At 47.1% G+C, this 24,391-nt stretch overlaps 1 protein-coding gene across 7 annotated transcripts in view; it reads left to right on the top strand.

Moving 5' to 3' along the window:
* The window catches only part of ELP2 (elongator acetyltransferase complex subunit 2), a 1,253,630-nt gene that overhangs the window by 311,821 nt on the left and 917,418 nt on the right, over positions 1-24,391 (top strand). For 5 of the 7 annotated variants that reach the window (XM_069219622.1, XM_069219617.1, XM_069219616.1 and 2 more), the window contains one exon: positions 2,616-2,771. The exons of the other annotated variants lie outside the window; for them this stretch is intronic. In XM_069219622.1, the coding sequence (XP_069075723.1) occupies positions 2,616-2,771 (156 nt within the window). The remainder of the gene's footprint in view (positions 1-2,615; positions 2,772-24,391) is intronic. 7 annotated transcript variants of the gene reach the window in all.

The following is a 24,391-nucleotide window of genomic DNA, read 5'->3' as shown; positions in this document are numbered from 1 at the left end:
ACTGTCTGGCGTGGGGAGGCAAGGACTTACCTCCACCAAATTTGGACAGAAGGGCCAATGGACTGTCGGGGACACTTGGATCCAGCTCCTGTGTTCCAGGGACCAAGCTTGTCAAGATGAGAGGGGACCCAGAGGACCGGTGATGCACAAGTTTGGTGCCTGCATTGGCAGAGGTAAGATTCCGTCGATCCACTGGAGATTTCTTCTTGGCTTCCAGTGCAGTGTGAAGGCAGACAGCCCTCAGAGCAGGCACCACCAGGAAACAGTTGAGAAAGCCGGCAGGATGAGGCGCTACAATGTTGCTGGTGGTCCTCTTGCTACTTTGTTGTGGTTTTCCAGGCGTCCTGGAGCAGTCAGCGGTCGATCCTTGGCAGAAGTCGAAGAGGGAAGTGCAGAGGAACTCTGGTGAGCTCTTGCATTCGTTATCTGAAGAGAAACCCACAGGAAAGACCCTAAATAGCCCTCAGAGAAGGATTGGCTACAGAGAAAGGTAAGCACCTATCAGGAGGGGTCTCTGACGTCACCTGCTTGCACTGGCCACTCAGAGGTGTCCATTGTGCCCTCACACCTCTGCATCCAAGATGGCAGAGGTCTGGGACACACTGGAGGAGCTCTAGGCACCTCCCGTTGGGAGCTGCTGGTCAGGGGAGTGGTCACTCCCCTTTCCTTTGTCCAGTTTCGCGCCAGAGCAGGGCTGGGGGGATCCCTAAACCGGTGTAGACTGGCTTATGCAAGGAGGGAACCATCTGTGCCCTTCAAAGCATTTCCAGAGGCCAGGAGAGGCTACTCCTCTCAGGCCCTTCACACCTATTTCCAAAGGGAGAGGGTGTAACATCCTCTCTCAGAGGAAATCCTTTGTTCTGCCTTCCTGGGACTGGGCTGCCCAGAAACCTGTCTGAGGGTTGGCAGCAGCGGTAGCTGCAGAGAAACCCCCAGAGAGTTAGTTTGGCAGTACCCAGGCTCTATGCTGGAGCCCCGGGGATGCATGGAATTGTCCCCCCAATACAAGAATGGTATTTGGGTGACAATTCCATGATCCTAGACATGTTACATGGCCATGTTCGGAGAAAAACCATTGTGACGCTACATATAGGTATTGTATAGGTATTGACCTATATGTAGTGCACGCGTGTAATGGTGTCCCCGCACTCACAAAGTCCAGGGAAATTGTCCTGAACAATGTGGGGGCACCTTGGCTAGTTCCAGGGTGCCCTCACACTAAGTAACTTTGCACCTTACCTTTACTAAGTGAGGGTTAGACATATAGGTGACTTATAAGTTACTTAAGTGCAGTGTAAAATGGCTGTGAAATAACGTGGACGTTACTTCACTCAGGCTGTAGTGGCAGTCCTGTGTAAGAATTGTCTGAGCTCCCTATGGGTGGCAAAAGAAATGCTGCAGCCCATAGGGATCTCCTGGAACCCCAATACCCTGGGTACCTAGGTACCATATACAAGGGAATTATAAGGGTGTTCCAATGTGCCAATCAGAATTGGTAAAATTAGTCACTAGCCTGCAGTGACAGTTTTAAAAGCAGAGAGAGCATAAACACTGAGGTTCTGGTTAGCAGAGCCTCAGTGATAGTTAGGCACCACACAGGGAACACATTTAGGCCACAAACCTATGAGCACTGGGGTCCTGACTAGCAGGATCCCAGTGACACATATCAAACACAGTGACAACATAGGGCTTTCACTATGAGCACTGGGCCCTGGCTAGCAGGATTCCAGTGAGACAGTAAAAACACCCTGATATATACTCACAAACAGGCCAAAAGTTGGAGTAACAAGGCTAGAAAGAGTCTACCTTCCTACAGGTGCACATATTCATCCTTGCGTACTTATGCCAAGCACTGCTGCCCCATGGCCCAGACATGCAGTGACAGGTACTTTGTTCATGCTGTGTGGCTTGACCTCCTTGGATAATCAGCACTTCTCAATTCCCGCTCCTGGAAAGAATTGCTTAGGGACTCATTCATAAGGTGAAGCATCTGCAGGAAAATATATTTATCAGAAGAAAAGTCTCATACCTCTGGTAGCAATATTTCTTGTGAATACAGAATCTTATCACTGACTCCTTATTGCTGTCCTCCCCATGGAAGTTAACCTCATGATTAAAAAGATACCAACGTATATGAACATACTGAATGCTGGCTTTGTAACTGTTTTTGTCACATTGTTAATTCCTCTCCCATGCCTCGACGGGCCATGAAAAATAGTCAGGAACTGACGTTAGCATGTCGGTTGGTGCCTAATATACCTCATTGTCCTATGTGGAGACATACTTGCAGCTTAAGTTAACAGCCTCTGGTTGTCTTGAGAGATGTTGCTGGGGAAATGAATTTCAGGCCAATCTGAATCCTGGAGGGATTATTTGTATGGTGAGGAATCTGAAGAATATACATCCACCTGAGATATTGTTACTAAAGGTAGGTGTCATTTTCTTCTTTCCCTCACCGCGATGTCTTAAATGTGTGTCTTCTCTCTGCTGCAATGCATTAAGAAGGTTGCTGGAATTATGTAAACTGGTAATTTCTGGTCAGTTCATTATTATACAGGTTAATAGCCCTCTTGCCTTGCAACCATATCTCAAACTCTGTTTATCTCTACACACAGATGGAAATCTTTTTTTGGCAAGCTGTGCACAAGATTGTGTCATAAGAATCTGGAAGATCTACTTGAAGGCAGAAAGAAATCCTGTAAACCTGAATTACAGTGAAAGTGTTAATAGTGTGAAGCTGAAAGAGAAGATTTTGTTTCTTAAAAGTAAAAGTAGGTTATGACTGAAGAAATTCACATTTGTTTCAACAACTGTGTTGATTTCCTGAAACATATCCAGACATGATTTGCCATTTGATTATGAGCATTAGTACTAAAGCCAGAAGGCAGTCTGACATAAAAATATAAAAGATTGATAATATAAAACTGACATTGCCAGTGCACTTCACAGGAGAGGGAAGAGTGTTTTTCAGAAGATACAAAAACAAAGCAATCTGATTGGATTAAAAATGTTTCTCAAATGATGCCTCGCAATCCAAGAGAATTAGTCATATGGGTGCGTATAGGCTCTTTGAAAATGTTACTTGAGAATGACTTTGATAGTAGGAGCCTCTTTAAGGGCAGACTGTGATATCCCACTTTACCATCCACCTACCCATCAAGTCAACTTGGGTCTTCAAAATTCTTGACAGTATCCATCTGCGTAATAATATAAATTTTTCCTTTATATTCAGTCGGGTACCAAACAAAAGCTTGCACTTTAAACATTACCAGAGATCTCTTAAATTTAAAATTGTCAACATCTGTTTAATAGCAGTGCTTTCAAATAGTAGTACTCTGCAGTTATTCAGTATCAGTTCCTTTTATCAGCACTGCGGGAAACGCAAAACTGCATAGCAGCTGCACCCCAACCTGGTCACCCACCTGGATCTCACAAACTCAGACCACACCAATTTCATGTCTATGGAAGAATTGAGGCTGCAGTTTATTAGGAAATTTTTCAACCTAAAACAATGCTTTAACCACCATTTGCTTTATTTGGCGAGCCTGTGTCCTCCTTACCGTAGCCACAAGCAGTGTGCCCTACATTCAGTGCCAGCGAGACTGCCCAGGTGGCCTATCACCTTGGGTGTAACCATTCACTCAGATTCCGGTCAAGCGTCTGCTTCCAGCCCCGCCGGGTGACATTTCAATTCCAGTGCAACCACTAATTGTTTTTCAGACAAGTGTCTGCTTCCAGTCAGACTGGGTGACTTTTCACTTCTAGTGCAACCACACATTAATTTTCGGGCAAGTGTCTGCTCCCAGCCCGACTGGGTGACCTTCTACTTCCGGGGCAACCTCACATTCAGATGACCTTTCACTTCTGGTTCAACCACACATTTTTTTTCAGGCAAGCGTCTGCTTCCAGTCCGACGAGGTGAACTTTCACTTCCGGTACAATCACACATCTCCTTCTGGGCAAGTGTCTGCTTCCAACCTAACTGGGTGACCTTTCACTTCCAGCGTAACCATGCCTTCTCTTTTTTTGGGCAGGCATTTACTTCCAGCCGGCCAGGTGACCATTCACTTGCAGTGTAACAATTCATTACCTTCAGTGCAAGCATCCACTTCCAGCCCATTAATGAATTGATATTCTGGATGAACGTTATCACCCTCCCTTTCAAAGTGACCCAGTCATCTGCACACCAACTTCTTCCGGGCCACAGGCTCTGTCCTTGATTGTTTCCTTCTGGTTCAACCCGCAAGGCCATTGCGGTAGCCTGCCAGTACCACCTGGGGTCCGACCGTCACCTGTTCGTGGCCTGTTCCCTTCTGGACACCTGCCATTTCTGCCAAGCTTCTCATACCAAAAGACGTCCCGTAAGCCTTCTATGCCTCTGCAAGAGATTCTCCCAGTTGTACCCAATCTGTAAACCTTGCTTTCTCAAGGGTGTGTGCGTTTTCTCTGCAGCATCCTCAGGAGAAAGATGGCCCGTGCAAGATGCCTGTGGTTTAATACCCCCCACCTCAAGGACACGTTCCTATGGTTAGATTTAGGGCTGGGCTGAGCCCAGTATCCCACTTCCATGCCCGTCAGTTTTCTGTCTTAATTTTATCCCTCCCTTAACCCTGTCCACTTCGGATTCTGCTCCCTAGGGGTGGCCTCCACTAAAGCCCACGGTCCAGTCATAACTCCCCTTCGAGAAGGGGAAACAGAACCATGGTGCATAGCTGCGGCACCACACATCTGGTTTCCCACCCGGATCCCACAAACTCAGAACATACCAATTTCATGTTTATGGAAGAATCGAGGCCACATTTTATTAGGCAATGTTCCAACGTACAACTGATTCTTCAACCACCATTTCTTTATTTATTTGGGGAGCCTATGTCCTTCTTATCATAGCCAGAAGCTCTGTGCCCTACAGTCAATGCCGGTCAGTCTTCCCAGGTGACCGATCACCTTGGGTGTAACCATTCACTCAGATTCCAGGCAAGCCTCTGTTTGCAGCCCCACGGTTGACCTTTCATTTCTGGTGAAGCCACGCATTAATTTTCGGGTAAGTGTCTGCTTCCAGCCCAACCGGGTGACCTTTCCATTCCGGTGCAACCACGCATTTACTTCCGGACAAGCTTCTGCTTCCAGCCCAAACAGGTGACCTTTTACTCCCAGTGCAACCACACATTTTGTTCTTGGCAAGCTTTTGCTTCCAGCATGACAGGGTGACCTTTCACTTCCGGTGCAACCACACATTTCCATATGGGCAAGCATCTGCTTCCAACCCAACAGGGTGAGTTTTCACTTCCGGCATAACCAAGCCTTCTCTTTTTCGAGCAAGCTTTTGTTTCCAGCTGCTGGGTGGCCATTCACTTCCAGTGAAACAATGAATTACCTTCAGGGCAAGCGTCCATTTCCAGCCAATGAGTGAATTGATATCCTGGCTGAACGTCACCCACCTCCCTTGCAAGGTGACCCTGTCACCTGCACACCAACTTCTTCCAGGCCACAGGCTCTGTCCTTGATTGTTTCCTTGCTGTTCAACCCACAAGGCCATTTCGGTAGCCTGCCAGTTCGCCCTAGGGCCTGACTGTCACCTGTTTGTGACCCGTTCCACACAGGCAATCTGCCATTTTTGCTCAGGACCGCAAGGTAAGTACCGCCATGCTTTGGTGGGAGCTTCAGCTGCTGGCAAGACCCCCTCGCCGTAGATGAGCCTAAATTTGTCCAGTCTACTAACTACCCTATACATTCCATGTTGCCCATATGTTCCGTAGAATTACATTCACTCTAATGTCCAACAGGTGCACCCTAAGTGGCGAGGGCCACTGCTGTAATGTAAATCCTGGCCCAGCTTACCCTATCCTGTATTCTGCACCGGACCCCTATGCTGCATACATTGTTCATTCTCTCTGTGATCTCAAGTAATGGCTGGTGTCCCCTCCAGCGTTGGAGGAAAGCTAAATCGTATTGGAGCCACCTTATTTACCCATCGGCCCTGAACCTCTCCTAAGTAGCTTGGTTGTACCTAATTAAAGCTGTGCCTTGCTCTGAGCATTTTTCTAATATTATGACTGCTAACAAAGCAAATCCATCCAACCAGTTTGCTATATTCTCCTGTGACCTAACATTTATGTATGTTTGCTCTCTTTGACATGTTTGAGGCTCTAGAATGTATCTACACCTCCTGCATACATGTTCCAATAAAGTGAAATATCTCTGAACTCTCTCCTCACCCTGTGTCAGTATGTTCCAGTCTGCCCCTTCAACTTCTGGAGAAGCCACATTATAGCCTCAGGGACCTCACCCCCACTCACCTGTCCTTGGAGCTAGCATGCACTCTTTATTAGAGCATTTTCTCTCTTTTCCAGCCGGCCATACTGGCATTGCTGCATGCACGAGGAACATTCCTGCACTGTTCTTGGCACTATCCCATTTAACCACTCATCTCTTCCTGTGCCCTTTTACTTTCCTTCTGACTCTCTCCGGCCAGGTTATTTGCCTCCATGGCCACCACTGCTTGTTCTTACCGCCAGCTCTGTGCCCATATTAACTTTAACGCTGTGGGGCACTCCCTCTTCACCATCCTTCATCTGGACTGGCCTGATGCATGGTCCCTTATGCAGCTGACCTAAAATAAAGTATGAATTAGCATTCGAAGAGATGGCCATGGCATTTGGTTGACTAGGGGGTAGTGGGAGTGGGGGGAGGGGGCAAACCTTCCTTCCTTTGTCTCCTGTGCGGCTGGAACATATACCACGGGGTGAGTCCGGCAAGGGGGTGCATGCACCTTCCACTATAGATGGATCCAACTGAAGGGGGGAGAAATACGATCTGCCTTTTTCTGTTTGCCTTACCCAGCTTACTATTTACCTTGGGTATACAGTGAACACTGGATAGTGATACTCCCTTTAATGCACCCCATCCTTCTTGGCATGCACTGCCAGGTGCATCCGACTTACCTTGTGTTTTTTGTCCCTGACCCTTATGTTTCCGGTCCCTTTTTGCTTGTCAGTGGTGAACGACCCTGCCCAGCTATTGTCACCACCTTTTTGTTTTGTGATCAACGACCCTTCTCCTCATTAGTGGACTCCCTCCTTCTTTACATCCTACAAAGGAAAACAGCATGTTAGCATTTAAGTCAGAGTGTCAACCTGGCCACTGACTTTGCACCACCTGACCTTCTCCATTTTACCCCATATGTCCCGGTAAGGTTCCCATGCCACCTCACCCCAAGCACCCACAATCTTCCTTAACTTTTTTTTTTTTTAATTCTTAACCCCATTCGTCACTCCTGCACCCCTGTCCAATGACTAGGTGTGCAAGTACTTTCTGTCTTTTGTAGAGACCTTTATAACAACTGCTGGACCCCCTTGCTTTACTGGGCACACTGGGGAAGGGGGAAGAGGGAGCCTGAAGAGCTCAGTTTCTCCCTTCTCCACCCCACCCAACTTTGACGCAGTGTTTTGAACACCCACCCAAGGCGAGAGGGGCCAAGGGATGCAACTCTTCACATCATCTCTGTCCTTAAAACTTAGGGTGTTGGAGTTAGTATATTTATTGACCTGGCGTTATGGCAATGTTGACTCATGGGCTCAGAAATGTTTTTTTTTTTTTCATTGCATTGTGACCCTAGCTGCTGCCTACACTAGTTTAATTGGTATCCTTAGTGTCATTTGTGGCAGCAGCCTCAGTACGTCCAATATAAGCTAGTTTGGATAATTGGTAGCCTCAAACAAAGACATGGTATGCTCCACTTAACACTTCAACTGCGCTACCACAACGGAATATGCAGTAATAGCAACCTTCTACATCGTAACCTCTTTCTGAAATAACACCTAATATTGTAAAGCTCCCTCCTTTCCAACAAATAAAACTATGATGTTTATATTTACTTTTGTGAAGTGTACAAAATACTTTGCAGTTCATGTATGCATTTGTTGCATAGTTCCATAACTCCCAACAAGTTACACACCTGCTCCATATAAGCACTCCATAATTATTTACATTTTCATGTTGATATTTTGTCCCTTTCCATACCTCCGTCACAAACCTCTGCACATAATCAGATTTGCTACTGGAATACCTTGGCCAGTACTACCGTGGATAGTTGTATGACACTAGCTTTAAAAATAATTATTATTCCTATAGCTGTCCTGTTATTGCGTATGAGAGCACTTTCCCATATCTGCATTCAAAATTCTGTTTGTATAAAACCAGTATTGTTTGCTTCGGGCTAGAGAAAGTCGACATGACAACTGCCTTGCATCTGTGTTTGTATTCTGAAATTCACTTTTGGAAATATTGTAGAAATGTTTACTGATTTTCAGTGTTGTGCGTTGTTTGTCTTTTGTGCGAGCGGCTGAATTGCGCATTGTGAGACCACTGGCATGTCTCTTTGTGCCCTGGGCAATTGTCTCAGTCTGACTGCCTGGCAATACCGAGATCAGGATGCACTCTATCCAAATCCACCTACGCATTGTTTCTGCCTGACTGAACTGTTGGTGCTTGGAAGCGCGGATCCTAGGGTGACCACCCGTCCGTAAATTTCACGGACTGTCCGTAATTTCGCCCTGCCGTCCTTTGTCCGTGATGAAAGTCTTCACGGACAGCATTTGTCCATAATTTTAGCCTTTCACCTTAAGGACAACGGAGGCAGGGCGAAATTTCGGGCAGATCAGTCTCCCCAGCTGGACTGGAAGGCTTGGAGTCTCCTGCGCTCTGAGGGAGGGAGGGGCAGACAGATAAGAATCAGACCTTCTTGCCAGGGGGTCTCCTTCCCTAAAGACATGCAAATGTGCCCAACTTGTAAATCTGCAAATGCAAAGGGGCTTGAAAACCTGCATTGACTTTACTAAAAGGAGTCACTTGAAGTTTTCTGGTGGCAAAGATATTTCTTTTAGAGAGGTATTGTAATAGTGTTCCAAAGTGAGCTGTGGGGTGTGTGGTTTTAATGGAGTGTTATAACATTTTTTAGTACTAGGTATAAACTGTATATTATTCAAATCTGTATTTGAGAAGCACTTTTTTTAATTTAACCGAAATGTATTTGCGCATTTTGTAGCAGCCTTTATTATGATGTAATTGTATTTTTCACAGTTCTTTCAGGTACCTCGGTTCCTCATAGTACTAACAAACATTGGCAAAGCCAATAGGTCTCATCTACGAAAGAGTTATTGGCCGGATCCTTCAGTGTTGGCGTCTCGCTGCAGCATGCTTTCTCTGTGTGGAAAGCGAACACTGGCCGTTAATGACACAGCCCCTAGTACATATACTTAAACTGACCCAGTTCCCAAGAGAGATTCCCGATTTTAAAGCACAATTTGGCTTTGCTTTGATTGTCCCCCTTCCACCCCACCTCCCACCACGAAATTTGCATACTTTCTGAACAGATGTCAAGTGGGGAAAATACATTTCCACTATTATTTATTTATTTTAAATCTTTCACTTTCCATTACAAAAATGTTGGCATGTATGCTAGTATTACTCACTTGCCAAATCACAATTGGTGCATATGTATTGCAATTAAAAAAAATATGAATCCCTTTTATCTACTGTTTGCTATGCTTTTACCAAGTCAAGTAACTGAATTATTCTTTATTTCCACCATTTACATCTAAATATATGCTCATTTAGTTACGTTGAACTGCTATAATTTCTTCTCTTTCGCACATTTCCATTTGTGTAGGGATATCTTATGATAGCTTCAGCTTGTGAGAACCCAGCATTATGCTGCGGCCACTGCCTTTGACCTTCCTGGAACTCTGAAAGTGTATGACCACAGGGCTGTACATTTGGGAACATTTGTAATGCTAAACGTATGCAGTCAGCCCGGGGCTGCCTGTACCTAAAGCTGCTGGGGCTCAACATTTCACCTGTTAAGGGAGTGGGGCGCATAAGAGAGCTGTATGCGGGGCAGGGTCAGAAGCTTTGAGACCATGAAGCAGAAACAGCAACCACGTTACTGTTCGTGCTTACTCTGTCTGCGTGATACTGAGAGCAGAGCCACTGGAATTATGCAGCTAGGGAACCCCAATTTATGCGGCTACAGGTACAATGCGGATATACAACGGGCTGATTTGCCCAACCCTGGAAACGGTGTGCGAGTAATTCCTGCCCACCCCAGGCACAGGTCATTTTCAATAGCGGAAAAGTCCTAGCATACCAACGGCCTGTGTAGGAAAGTACCCTCTTTCTTGGCATGGTTACCCCTATTTTCTGCCCGTTGCCAGTGTGTTTGACTGTGTCCACTGGGATCCTGCTAACCAGGACCCCAGTGGTTATGCTCTGTCCCTTAAAACTTGTTAACTGTACCTTTTTCTCCCCCCATTTGGCATACTAGTGCCCCCATGTAAGTCCCTAGTATATGGTACGCAGGTACCCAGGGCATTGGGGTACTAGGGGATCCCCATGGGCTGCAGCATGTATTATGCCACCCATGGTGAGCCCATACAAAGTGTTCAGCACGGCCTGTCATTGCAGCCTGCGTGAAAGGGTACATGCACCCTTTTTCACCATAGGTCACTGCACCAGGTCACTACGTCACCCCTATGGCAGTCCCTCCTAGCCCAAAGAGCAGGGTGCAAGTACCTGTGTGTGAGGGCACCCCTGCACTAGCAGAGGAGGTGCCCCCACAAATTCCAGTGCCATTTCCTGGACTTTGTGAATGCGGGGGCACCATTTTACGCGTGTACTGGACATAGGTCACTACCTATGTCCAGCTACATAATGGTACTTCCGAACCTAGGCATGTTGGTATCAAACATGCCGGAAACATATCCGAATACTGTTGCCAGTATTGGAAGTATGATTCCATGCACTCTGGAGGCTCCTTAGAGGCTCCCAGCATTGCTACTACAAGTCTTCTAGGATTGTCTGGGCAGACCAAGCTGCTGCCACCCCTCAGGCAGGTTTCTGCCCTCCAGCTGCTTGATTTGATCAAGCTCAGGAAGGCAGAACAAATGATTTCCTTTGGGAGAGGGAGGTAACACCCTCTCCCTTTGGAAATAGGTGTGACTGGCTTGGGAGGGGTAGCTTCTCCAAGCCACTGGTGTGCTCTGAGGGCCACATTTGGTTGGCATAAACCAGTCCACACTGGTTCAGGGACCCCCAGTCCCTGCTCTGGTACGTAACTGGACAATGGAGAGGGGAGTGACTACTCCCCTGTCCATCACCATCCCAGGGGTGGTGACCAGAGCTCCTCCAGAGAGTCCCTGGATTCTGCCATATTGAATCCAAGATTGGCAGGGATCTCTGGGAGCATCTGAGTGGCCAGGTCAGGCAGGTTACGTCAGAATCCCCTCCTGATAGGTGGTCACCTGGCTAGGTGACCAATCCCCCTTTCAGGGCTATGTAGGGTCTCTCTCTTGGGGGGGTTCTTCAGATTTGGCTTGCAAGATTCCAGCAGGACTCCCCTGCATCCTCCACTTCGACTTCTAGCCACTGGAACCGTGACTGGACCCTCCAGAAACCAACAATCTGCATCCAAGAAGAAGACTCTTCTTGCAACATTGTTTCCACGGCTCCTTCCAGCTTCTGCAACATTTCCCCGGCTGTGCATCCCCTGAGTGCGGCAAGTCTTCATTCTGCATGAGAAGGAAGAAGGAATCTCACTTGGAGTGAAGGAGTCACTTCCCAGCATCTGCAGACACCTACTGCAATGACGACCGGCTTCGAGGATCTCCTCTCATCCTGGGCTGTGTGGATCCTGCATCACGGCTGGTGGTCCGGAGTAGTCCTCTTGGTCCTCTCCGCCAGCTGTCCAACTTGAGCGGAGGTAAGCCCTTGGCTTCCCATGCACGACACTACCCCGTGCACTGCGTCTCTTGCAGATGCCAAGGCTTGTTTGCATTTCCTCCAACGTAACTTCAGGCTATGTTCCGAGCCAGCCCTCCTCACTCCTTCCTGCAATGCAGAGCCCTCTGTCATCCTCCTGCGGCGTGGGACCCTTCTTCTGTGTGCTGCGTGGCTCCTTATGCAACTTCTGTGTCCCTGTCCTGTGGGACTCCTGTGGGTGCTGCCTTCGCTTCTTTGGGCTTTCCGTGTCTCTGAGAGTCCTCTCTGACTCCCCTTCATGGGTTGAATCCTCCTGGGCCTTGCTGGTCCCTCACAGTACCACTTCCGTCAACCGCAATATTTGCCTTTGCCAAGGCTTGTTGGTGGAATTCCTGCACCGACACCAGACTGCAATCCTCCTTCCAGCATGGGACATCATTTGTATCCCTCAGGAACTCTTCTCTGGGCTGCAGTGCTGACCTTCAATTCATCACTGTCGACCAACTCCTGCAAGTACAGCTGGGTGGGTAGTAGCTCCTACTCCTCCTGGACTCCACTGTGACTTTTGGATTTGGTCCCCTCTCACACAGGTCTTCCTCTCCAGAAATCCACTGCTGGTTTCTTGCGGTCTTGTCTGTGTCTCTTCTTTTATTCTTTTCCTTCCTTTTGGGTGGTTTGGGTAAATTCCAATGATTTTTCTCCTACTTTCCTGGTTGCTGGGGATACTGTGGTACTTTCATCTGTGGTTTTCTAGTACTCCCAGCTCCCCTCTACATATTCCACTTACCTAGGTGGGGGTCCTGTGTTTGCAGTCCATTTTTTAAAGTATATGGTTTTGGCTCCCCCTAGGGTCCCTATTGTTTATTAGCATTTGCACTGTTTTCCAACATTTTCTATGCCTATTTCTCTTTACTAGTGTATATAATTAGGGTATTACTTACCTCCTATTGGAGGGTTGCTCTTTTAGTATCTTGTAGTATTGTGTGACCAAAAATAAAGTGCTTTATTTTTGTACAAGTTAGTGTTTTCTTTCATGTGTGTAAGTGCTGTGTGACTACAGTGGTTTTGTATGAGCTTTGTATGTCTCCGAGATAAGCCTTGGCTGCTCATCCACAGCTACTTCTAGAGAGCCTGGCTTCTAGACACTGCCTACACTTCACTAAGAGAGGATACCTGGACCTGGTATAAGGTGTAAGTACCTTAGGTACCCACCACACACCAGGCCAGTTTTCTACACTGGTGGTGCAGCGGTGGGATAAGCACTTGCAATTGGCTTACCACTCTGTCACTTGGTACTTTCCACAGGAAAGACCACTTACTAGCAAGGGGTTTACACTATACCTATTAACAGGGAAACAGTCTTCTTGGGTTTGGGTAAGAGAAGGGTTTTGGCATGGCCCTTACTCCAAACTTCTTTTTGGGGACTTAGTTAAAGTAGTTAGGGATTCTACACCACTCTAGGTAGCTGACATGTCTTCAGCAGAGCACACAACTCAGGTCATGGAGTCTCCTTACGAGGAAATGACCTTTCAAGATCTTAGGGAGTTGTTTGCAGAAAGAAAGCTGAAGACTGTAAGAAATCACAATACTCTGCTTCTGAGTCTGCTCTTCCAGCACAACCAGGAACATGCTGGTAGCCATGAGGAGGTGGAGGATGAAGTGGACTCTGACCCCCCCAGTGCTAGAAAAAGAAAATGTCGCTACTGAGGTGGGTCAGGACTTACCCAGGGAGGATCAGGCAAACCTAGGTGCACCCACAGTCCTCCTAGGAGCACTGTCAGTAGTGTAAAGGGGGGGGGGGTCCATAACAGTAGGTCCACCTTTGTTCCTAGAGGGCTGGTTCAGAGGGTGTCCCAGAATAGGAATAGATCCTCCCAGTGGCGGCCGGCAGCTTTAGGAGGGAGGGAGGGGGGCGGGCGACACACGCACGCACGCACACACACACACACACACACACACACACACACACTCACACACCATTCAAACACGCACGCACACACGCACCAAACATTCATTTTAAAAGATGGCACACACTCATTCTTTCACACACACACGCACGCACATCCATTAACAACACTCATAACACTCAAACATGCACGCGCGCACCAAACATTCAATTTAAAACATTACACACATACACACACACACAAACTTACCTTCAGCCTCCTGGTCCTAGGAGGGCTGGGACTGCTGCCTTCCCTCATTGGCTGACCTTAGGTCAGCCAATGAGGGAAGGCAGCAGTCCCAGCCTCGTCACAGAGTGGGATGGGGTCAGTGAGACTGCTGACCCCACCCCACTCTGTGACAAAGTGTCACTGATTGACACTCGCCCTGGGCACTTCAGGGCTTAAACTGAAGTGCCCAGGGAGAGTGTCAGTTGGTGACGCTTTTCTCGTCACCAAGGGGAGGGCCTCGAGGCACCTTTGCTGAGCCGAGGAGGTCACACCCATAGGAGCTGTGACCTCCTCATCCCAGCAAAGTTCAGCTCAGGCAGGCAGGAGTGTGCGCATATTGCGCATGTCTGCTCCTGGCTGCCTGAGCTGAACATGGAGAGTGTCTTGTCAGGCTGACCTTTGTTCAGCCTGACAGTCACTCTTCATGAGGAGCAAAAGGTGGGGGGGGGGTGGCCCCTCCGCCCTAAAGGACGGGCCGCCACTGGATCCTCCTCTGCTCACTGTCGCATCTCCTCGGTATCTGAGCGGACCCACTGCACAACTCCAGGGAAAGATTCTCTAGATCTGGAACTCAGGCAACTGAGACTGGAGGAGGCCAAGCTGAGGCTGCAGCAGCAACCACTAGCCCTAGACAGGAAGGCCTTGGCAGTGGAGAGAGAGAGGCAGGGTCTGTGGTTAGCACCCCATGGTGGCAGCAGCAACTTTGGTTTCAGGGACCCTAGGGTCCTGGAGGACTCATTTGAGTCCAGAAACCCAACCTCTGGAGCGGCCTGTAAAGTACAGAGGGGTCCCCAGAGACAGTGGGCTGCTATCCTTTGGCTCTCCTTCTCTGACAAGGGAGGGATAGACTCCTCACTGTCACGGAGGAAGATGCTGATAATGACATAGTTTTTAAAGTCTGCTCTTTTAGATGGTTTTGGTCTTGCCACTGAAGAATACAGGAAAGTTCTGGGAGACCAGGAACGAGTCCTCCCAGGATTGGGTTGATTTCGTGGATTGTTCTGTGAAGGTTTTGGAAGGCTGGTTAGATGGTAGCAACATAAGTGACTATGAGGGCTTATACAATCATATTCTGAGAGAGCATATACTTAATAAATGTGTGTCAGATTTGTTGCACCAGTACGTGGTTGACCTTGATCTTACCTCTCCCCCAAGAATCGGGAAAGAAGGCAGACAAATGGGTCAGAACAAAGATGAGCAGAAAAGCTCACTGGGGGTGACAAAGACAAGAAAAAGGAAGCAGTTAAGTCATAGGGAAAGGTTGGGGACAAACATTACACACATACACATACACACACACGCAAACTTACCTTCAGCCTCCAGGTCCCAGGAGGGCTGGGACTGCTGCCTTCCCTCGTAGCTGGGCTCCGCTCACTTTAGGAAGTGTAGTGGGGCTGGTTTAGTCAGAGAGACTACTGAGGCCGTTTTAGTCTCAGATGGGGGCATTGATCTTGCCACCCTTGCTGCTTGTCCCCTTAACATCGGTAAGTACAGGCAGCTGCCTTTAATAAATGAGGTTCAGGCAGAGGCCTACAGGGACACAGGTGCCAGTGTCACTATGGTGACTGAAAAACCTGTGTCCCCTGAGCAACACCTACTTGGTCACCAGTACAAAGTGACTGAGACCCATAATAACACTGTGTACCACCCCATGGCAGTTGTTGATTTCAGCTGGGGGGGGGGGGGGTTACTGGTCCTAAAAAAGTTGTAGTGTCCACAAACTTACCTGTCTACTAGGGAATGACTTGGAGGCTCCAGCTTGGGCTGAAATAGAGTTGGAGGCTCATGCAGCAATGCTGGGCATCCCAGGGCATATTTTTGCTTTAACTAGGGGGCAGGCCAGAAAGCAAAAAGAAAAAGCCTGAAGTAATAACCCAAAAGGCTCCTAAAGCCAAGGGTAGAAAGGGCACAAAGTTGACCTCTACCCCACCCTTCAGTGAGGATTCCCCCTTTAAGGAGGAGGAATCCACTCCCTTGGCAGTACCTACACCTGAATAGTAGAAAGCTGACACAGCTGAGCTTGAAGTTGCAGGGGGTTTGCCAGGCAGGAATTCAGTATGACTCAGAAAACTTTGCCCACACTGGAAGGGTTAAGACGGCAAGCTTTCCTTCAGGAAGCAGGGGGTGTCAGTGGCACCCACATGGTGTATTGGGAAGACAACCTCTTATACTCAGAGCCCAGGGAACCCAAACCTGGTGCCACCAGAAGATTAGTAGTACGTCTGCAGTATAGAGAATTTTCGTTCACCCTTGCTCATAATATACCCCTGGCAAGTCACTTGGGACAAAGCAAGACTTGGGACAGGCTTGTCCCACACTTTCACTGGCCCCATTTGTCTGAAGACACAAAGGAGTTTTGTCGCTCCTGTGTCACCTGTCAAGCCAGTGGCAAGACAGATGGCACTCCAAAGGCCCCCTTAATCCTACTACCAATGGTTGGGATACCCTTTGGAAGGGTAGTGGTTGACATTGTTGCCCCCCTAGACCCTCCCACAGCTTCTGGCAATAGATTTATACTGGTGGTGGTGGACCATGCCACTAGGTATCCAGAAGCCATCCCTGTAAGGACCACTACAGCTCCTGCAGTGGCCAAAGGCCTCCCGGGTATCTTTTCCAGCGTGGACTTTCCAAAAGAGGTAGTATCAGACAGGGGTAGCAACTTCATGTCTGCATACTTATAATCTATGTGGAAAGAGTGTGGTGTAACCACACCTTATCATCCCCAAACAAATCGGTTAGTTGACAGGTTTAATAAAACTCTCAAAGGTATGATAATGGGACTCTCTGACAAACTCAGGAGAAGATGTGATTGTCTATTACCATGTCTCATTTTTGCCTATAGGGAGGTCCCTCAGAAGGGAGTGGGCTACAGCCCCTTTGAACTTCTGTTTGGGCACCCTATTAGGAGTCCACTTGCCCTTGTGAAGGAGGGGTGGGAGCAACCCATCAAGCCCCTTAAACATATATTGTGGACTATGTACTTGGCCTCAGATCAAGGATGGCTGAGTACGTGAAAAAGGCCTCTAAAAACCCTCAGGCCAGCCAAGAATTGCAAAAGCAATGGCATGACCAGAAGCTGTTCTGACTGTCTACCAGCCAGGACTAAAAGCGTGGGCCCTTGAGCCTGTGGCTCCAAGGGCACTCCAGGACAAGTGGAGTGGCCCCCACAATATAGTGGAAAAGAAGGATGAGGTCACCTATTTGGTTGACCTGGGTTCTACTAGAAGCCCCCTTATAGGGTGCTTCATGTGAACCGCCTAAAGCCCTACTATGACAGGGCTGATTAAACCCTGCTCATGGCCACTGATGAAGGGCAGGAAGAGGAAAGTGACCCTCTCCCTGATCTCTTCTCACATTCTGCAGTTGATGGCTCAGTTGTGGCGTAGTTCTTGCTGACTGCCTCTCTGAGTCACAAAAAGAAGACTGTAGAAACCTCCCAGACTAGTTCTCTGAACTGTTTTCCCTTATTCCTGGTCAGATCACATGGTGTGAACACACCATTGACAAAGCGGACAATTTGCCTGTAAAGAGTAAAATCTACAGGCAACCTGACCATGTAAGGGACTGCATCAAAGCTGAAGTGAAGAAGATGCTAGATCTAGGAGTGGTTGAGCACTCTGATAGTCCCTGAGCTAGCCCAGTTGCCTTAGTCCCAAAACCACACTCTCAGAATGGGAAAAGAGAGATGAGCTTTTGTGTTGATTATAGAGGGCTCAACACAGTGACCAAAACTGATGCTCATCCAATGCCCAGGGCAGTTGAGCTCATAGATACACTGGCATCTGTCAAGTATCTTAGCACATTTGATCTTACTGCTGGCTATTGGCAGATTAAGTTATCAGAAGACGCTAAACCTAAAACAGCATTTTCTACCATTGGAGTGCACTACCAATTCACAGTTATGCCCTTTGGTTTGAAAAATGCACCTCCCACTTTTCAGAGGCTGGTGAACACAGTCTGCCAAGGTTTGGATGCCTACAGTGCAGCATATCTAGATGATATAGTTGTCTTGAGCTCTACCTGGGCTGATCACCTGGTCCGCCTCTGGAATGTTTTGAAGGCCCTGCAAAAAGCAGGCCTCACTATCAAGGCGTATTAAACACAAAGAGAGAAAAGGGAGTGTATCTTCCCCATAAAAAATCCTTAAGCAAAGCAACAACAACACAACATGTATGGGGAAAACTGTGAACAGACAAATCTGGCCCGTTCAGTTCATCATCAGATCACGCATGTGGTGATCTAGTTATCGGCATGGGATATGGTAATAGTGGGCGTGTGCTCAATAGGGGATGGGGGTGTTTCCCTTACGGAATAGGTGGTCTCACACACATTATAGTGACATGCTTCATCATTTGACCACCTATCCCCACCCAGGTAGGATGGCACCACCTGGGTGGACTCAACCTCGTTGTTAAAAGAACTCTGAGGGAGTGCTGAAATTCAATCTTTCTGGATAGAGCGGGGATCCAGTTTAATGGGAAGATAAAGCTAAAATTGACTAACAAATCCAGTGTATCCTATTACTTTAATGGCTGTTTTTGTTGGTAAGATTAAAAACTATTGAGACATTCCTGAATATAATGGTTCAAGGTGTCATCTAAAATTATATGGCCAACATGTTCTGCCCTCTCATATAGCCAAAACGGTATGGGGGTAGCTAGATAAGCTATAAAGTGAGCAAATATGTTAAAAAGCACACTGGGCCTACCTGAAAGAAAAATACAGTAAAAGAAGGCCTAAGGAGAAAGATGAAGTAAACAGGATTAAGAACACAGCATTCACGTGGTGCGTGTGCATAAACACTGCAATTCACTGCACACAAATGTGAAAAAACATACTGTGAGTGACTCATAAAACCATGCTGTAAAGGTGATAATGTATATAGCGCATATCAAGGTCCTAAAACACACGCATAGGGCTGGGTCTCTTACCCCATTATAGTAGCAAAATATATATATATATATATATATATATATATATATTCAATGGCATGTGTAGCTGCAGATACACATGCTGTGCATACTTCTGCCATCTAGTATTGGGCTCAGAGTGTTACAAGTTATTTTTCTTCAAAGAAGTGTTTTCGAGTCACGGGATCGAGTGACTCCTCCTCTTCGGCTCCATTGCGCATGGGCATCGACTCCATGTTAGTTTGTTTTCTTTCCGCCATCAGGTTAGATGGCAGAAGTATGCACAGCATGTCAATCTGCAGCGGAGCATGCCACGAACAGATGTACACTGGGTAAGTGACATTTTCCATATATATATATATATATATATATCTATCAATTAGCCCCAGGTCTGGGAGCCGGAGGGGTTTTGCCCCTTGTAGTCACACTCTATGAAGGGATGAAATTCAGTATCAAAAAAGGGAATGGAAAAGGAAATCTAAATAGCTGTCATGGCAAAGGAACGTGCATGTGATCAAGAAATACTATAATTGAGGCACAGGAACCTGTATAAATCTTAAATGTTATCGACATCTGGTAGTAGTCACTGTTAGCATAAGTCTAATACGATAAAATGTAACATGACGTAGGTAAAAGTCAGGACATCACAGCACACATCCACAAATAGCACCCATATGGCGAAAGAGTCCAGTGGCCAATAACATATACAACATAAATCTTATCTGCAGTAGAGAAGATCCCAGAGCGTCAGCTCGACAATGTCTCCCATGGTAAGGCCAAAGGACTTACTCCCTCAAAGGTGGTAGTCTATAATGCAACCTAGGTGTGTCCCCGTCCCAGCCGCTTGCATAAAAGGGCTGGGACCGGACGAGTTAAATTATACCCAGGTGTCCGTGGTAGTAGGCGTACGTAAGTGCGTGTCCTGCAAGTCGCGAGGTTCGCATGCCCACGTGACGCGTCCAAGTTGCTTCACTGACACGAGAGGGCTCATGGGAAATGTAGTTCCATGAGCCCAAACAATGGAAAAAAAAGGAAAACATGAAACCGTAGAGATGATGGATTAAAGGTTGGTTGGGGGGGGGCGGGGAAAAAAGAGGGAACAAAAAGGGGAGGAGCGAGGAAAGGGGAGAGAAGGGGAAAAGGGAAAGAAGGATAGGGGAAGTGAAGGATCCAAGGGGGAAAAAATGGGGGGAGGGGAAAAAAACGGGGAGATCACATAAAAAGAAGAAAGGAGACAGAAAGGGTGGGAGGGAGGGGGTTGCTATGTCAAAAGGAGGAGTGGGGAAGAGAGGGGAATAAAGAAAGCATGTAAGGAAGAAAGTGGGGAAAAAGAGGGCAAAGGGGATAAAGGGAGGGGAGTTGTGAGTGTAGTGTTCCCCAAAGAGGGAGAAAGGGAAAGGCGAGCGTTGAGAAGAGGAGCAGACCCAAGGTCCGGAAAATTGAAAGTCTCAAGGTGTGGACCTCTGTTCAGGTCACATTAGCCATATGGTGCTGACCATTGGATTTCATCATTAAGTCCTGTAGTGTCTGTTCGTAATCTCCAGACCCATCTTTGTTCATATCGTTCGAGTTTCTGTGTCATGTTGGTAGTGGTTTGATTCAGTTTGTTTATGATGAATCATTCCATCTCATCAGGGGAGTGATTGTTCCTAATATAATGGTTAATGAGTTTGGTTGCATCACGTCTACAACGGATGGTACTTCTGTGTTCGCAGATACGTGTTCCAACTCTTCTTGTTGTCACACCAATGTACTTGAGCTGACATGGGCATCTAATCATGTAAGTGACATTTCTGCTATTGCAATTAGAAAGTGTTGTTAGATCCCAAGGGGTTTGAAAACCTAGATCCAATGTAGTAGTTTTTTTTTGTAAACTGACATGCACTGCAATTGCCACAGGGGTGGTGCCCTGACGGTGTTGGCATATGCCACAGAGTTGTTTGTTTATTCATTGGTGTCCTCGCTCTTGGGCGTGTGGAAAATCATATCGCTTATGTTTCTCCCTCTTTTGAATGCATTGAGTGGTTGGTCAAAATGTAGCCCTCCTGAAATCAGGATCTTCCAATCCTCTCTTATTATCTTTTGCACCTTGTTGGATAGTAGTTTGAAAGTAGTCACGCAGATTCATTCATCTTCATTCTTGGTGCGTTGAGAGGGTTATAACAGCTGGTCCCTATGGTTGTGCCGTGCCCTTTTATCAGCTCTTCTGATGAGGTGGGCATGGTAGTCTTTAAAAAGGAGTTTATTTGTGTGTTTCTTGGCATGTTTTGTATAATCTGTAATATCAGAGCAATTCCGTCTTAATTGAAGAAATTGGCCTACTGGTAGGTTGTCTCTCAGGGAACGAGGATGGAAGCTCTGGAACTGTAGGAGGTTGTTAAAATCTGTAGCTTTGTACTACACTTCAGTCGCCAAGAAGCCATTTTTCTCAAAAATAAGGAGGTCAAGCTAAAGTAGCTCTGTGCCTCTTATAGTTATATTAAATCTCAGCTAGGGGTTCAGCTCATTCAGCAAATGATAGGGCTTCTTTCAATGTCCCTGTCCAAATCAAGAGGACATCATCAATATAGCGTTTCCATAATCTAATATGTTCTTGGAATGGGTTGTCTTTATGAAAGACGTATTGTCTTTCAAATGAGTCAACATACAGACAGGCTAGGCTCAGGGAAAATGTACTGCCCATTGATGTCCCATGCACTTGTAGGTAATAAGTGTTGTTGAATTCAAAGTAATTCCTAGTCAGTGCTAGGTGGACTAGGTCTAGTACGAACTCTGGTGGGTTATTGATTCCCATGTGGTGCTAACTAGCAATTGACTAATTACCTCTAGGGTAGCCTCCTGAGGTATTAGTATACAAGGATTCAACACCCAAAGTAATCAAAAGTTCAGTGTCTGTATCAAACTGCATGCCCTTGAGTAAATTCAGGACCTCTTTAGTATCTTTTAGATAAGTAGGTATTTGTTTAACAAGGAGTTGCGGGAAAGTATCACAGAATTGAGAGAGCGGCTCTAAAACTGACCCTATCCCAGTGACGATGGGTCTACCGTGGGTGGATGTTTGTTTTTGTGTATTTTTGGGAGGATGTAAAAATATGGTATTTTGGGATTTACTTGGGTCAGAAATGCTGCCTAAGGGCGTATTGCCTCTATAGTATTTTGGTGTTGTGTTACCATAATAAACAACCTTTATAGTTGTAACACTGAGTGTATTCTTTCATGTGTGTAAGTGCTGTGTGACTACAGTGCTTTTGCGTGAGTTTTGCATTTCTGCTAGATAAGCCTTGGCTGCTCATCCACAGCGACTTCTAGAGATTCTGGCTTGTAGACACTGCCTACACTACACTAATAGGGTATACCTGTGTAAAGTGTAAGTACCTGGTGTAAAGTGTAAGTACCTTAGGTACCCACCTACACCAATTGACTTTCTGCCCACCACCGGTAGGGCATGCTGAGCTACTGATGTTGCTGCCCCTATCCGAAATGAGTGTGTGCCAAATTTGTCTTCTGGTAACCCTGCCCTAGTCAGTGCCCTCTTTAGCATCGTCTTAAACTGAAAGGTGCTCAAACATTCTCCATTATTGTGTATCAAAAGCACCCCTTGCCCCGCTGGCCTTCACCCTAGGTATTTCTGTAAGTTGCATACTGGCCATAAGTCGTTTTCATCTAGACATGTCAGCTCCACCTTTGCCCCTTTTCCCGTCTGGTCAGTCTTGGACCTCAGCAATATTTGCATCTGCCTAGACCTATCTGCACATCTTGGCACTGTATGCATGTGTACGTGTTCCCTAGCTTAGAAGGGGCCACTAGTTCGCTTACCCTAAAGGCCCCCGAAAAGGCTATTGTGAATGCTGCCTTGAAAAGCGTGCTTTCGAAGCTGTTTAGGCATATCGCGTCCCGTACTCCCACCAGCTGCCTCAGTGTGTGAAATTCAATGGGGCACCGCGTATTCCTAATGGGTCCCCCTAGTCTGCGCCACCCTTTCATTGCTGCCCTTATATAATGCAGGCCGGTGGGGGCTTTCCCTGATGTGATTTTGCTAAAATGTGCTATCACTGTTAGGTGGGCCTGTGCCCATGACATAAACTTATTTTGCCTGAATGCACACTGTATAAATAGCTCTACAGCTTTTCTTGACTCCATGTGGTTCTCAAAGGCTGTCAACCATGTTACATCCTACACTGATCTTGCATAGATGGCACTTGCTGTTGTGGTGTTCTCTTGTTCTGCTCTTGGTGCTAGACTCCTGGAACTTTCCATCTGTAAGCAAGAGAATGCATCTGCTTTAGCATTATTCACACCTGGGACATGTCTCGCCCTAACATCTAAATTGTTTGCTATCTGCATTTTTACAAAGTACCATAGCAATTTTAACACTCTCGTGCACTGTGGAGCTCCCTTGTTAATCGCCTGGACTACCGCCTGGTTATCTGACCAAAGTGTGATCTTCATGTTCTTCAGCTATTCCTGCCGAACAGTCAGGGTCACTACAATGGATCAAATTTTGAGGAGAGTGATGTTTCTGGTGAGGCCTGCTGCTGACCACTCGTGTGGCCACTTTTTGGCACACCATCTGTTCTTAAGGATCGCCCAAAGCCTATGCTGCCAGATGCGTCAATGTACAGCTCAATCTGTTTCGCTGACATCCAAACTTCTCCTAGATCAAGGTCCCATTAAATTCTTCTAGAAATGATAGCCACGCCGTCAGGTCCTGTTTCCCCCCCGAGTACAGCCTGGCTTGGTGTGTTTCTTCTGAAGTCACCTTGTCAAGTGCATGAGACGCCTAGTAAACACCCTTCCTACTGGGATGACTCTGGCTGCAAAGTTTAGTTTACCAGTTAGCCCTTGTAGTTCCCCCAGGGTACCCTTTTGTTTGCCCAATAGCTCCTGAATGTCCTTTCTCATGTCCTGTACCTTTTCATAGGGCATGGTGGAAGTGCCTGCTCTGGAGTCCAGTTCTAGGCCTAGGAATACCAGTCTAGTAGTAGGGCCCACTGTCTTGTCATCTACCAGTGGTACTCCCAGCTCTGCTGCTAAGGTTTGGAAAGCCCTCAGTAAAAACCGGCATTCTGGCCCACTGGGCTGGCCCACAAATAGAAATGTATCTAGATCTAGGATTGTGCAGCTTTCTGCCTTCTGGGTGTCGCTTATGCAGAGACCACTCTAGGAATGTGCTAAATCACTCAAATTAGGCACACAAGATGGAGTACCCCATAGGCAAAGCCTTGTTGGAATAGGTTTCCCCCTTGTAAGGCAAGGCCTCCTTGGCATGGTTACCCCCTGACGTTTTGCCTTTTGTTGATGCCAGTTATGATTGAAAGTGTGCTGGGAACCTGCTAACCAAGCCCCAGCACCAGTGTTCTTTCCTTAAACTGTACCTTTGTTCCCACGATTGGCACCACCCTGGCACCCACATAAGTCCCTTGTAAATGGTACCCCTGGTACCAAGGGCCCTGATGCCATGGAAGGTCTCTAAGGGCTGCAGCATGTCTTATGCCACCCTTGGGACCCCTCACTCAGCACATGCACACTGCCTCACAGCTTGTGTGTGCTGGT

The sequence above is a fragment of the Pleurodeles waltl genome, chromosome 2_2, assembly GCF_031143425.1.
Source record: "Pleurodeles waltl isolate 20211129_DDA chromosome 2_2, aPleWal1.hap1.20221129, whole genome shotgun sequence".
In the NCBI taxonomy this organism is placed as follows: domain Eukaryota; kingdom Metazoa; phylum Chordata; class Amphibia; order Caudata; family Salamandridae; genus Pleurodeles; species Pleurodeles waltl.
The sequence above is the reverse complement of the archived record's forward strand: the minus strand, read 5'-3'. Positions and strand labels throughout refer to the sequence as shown.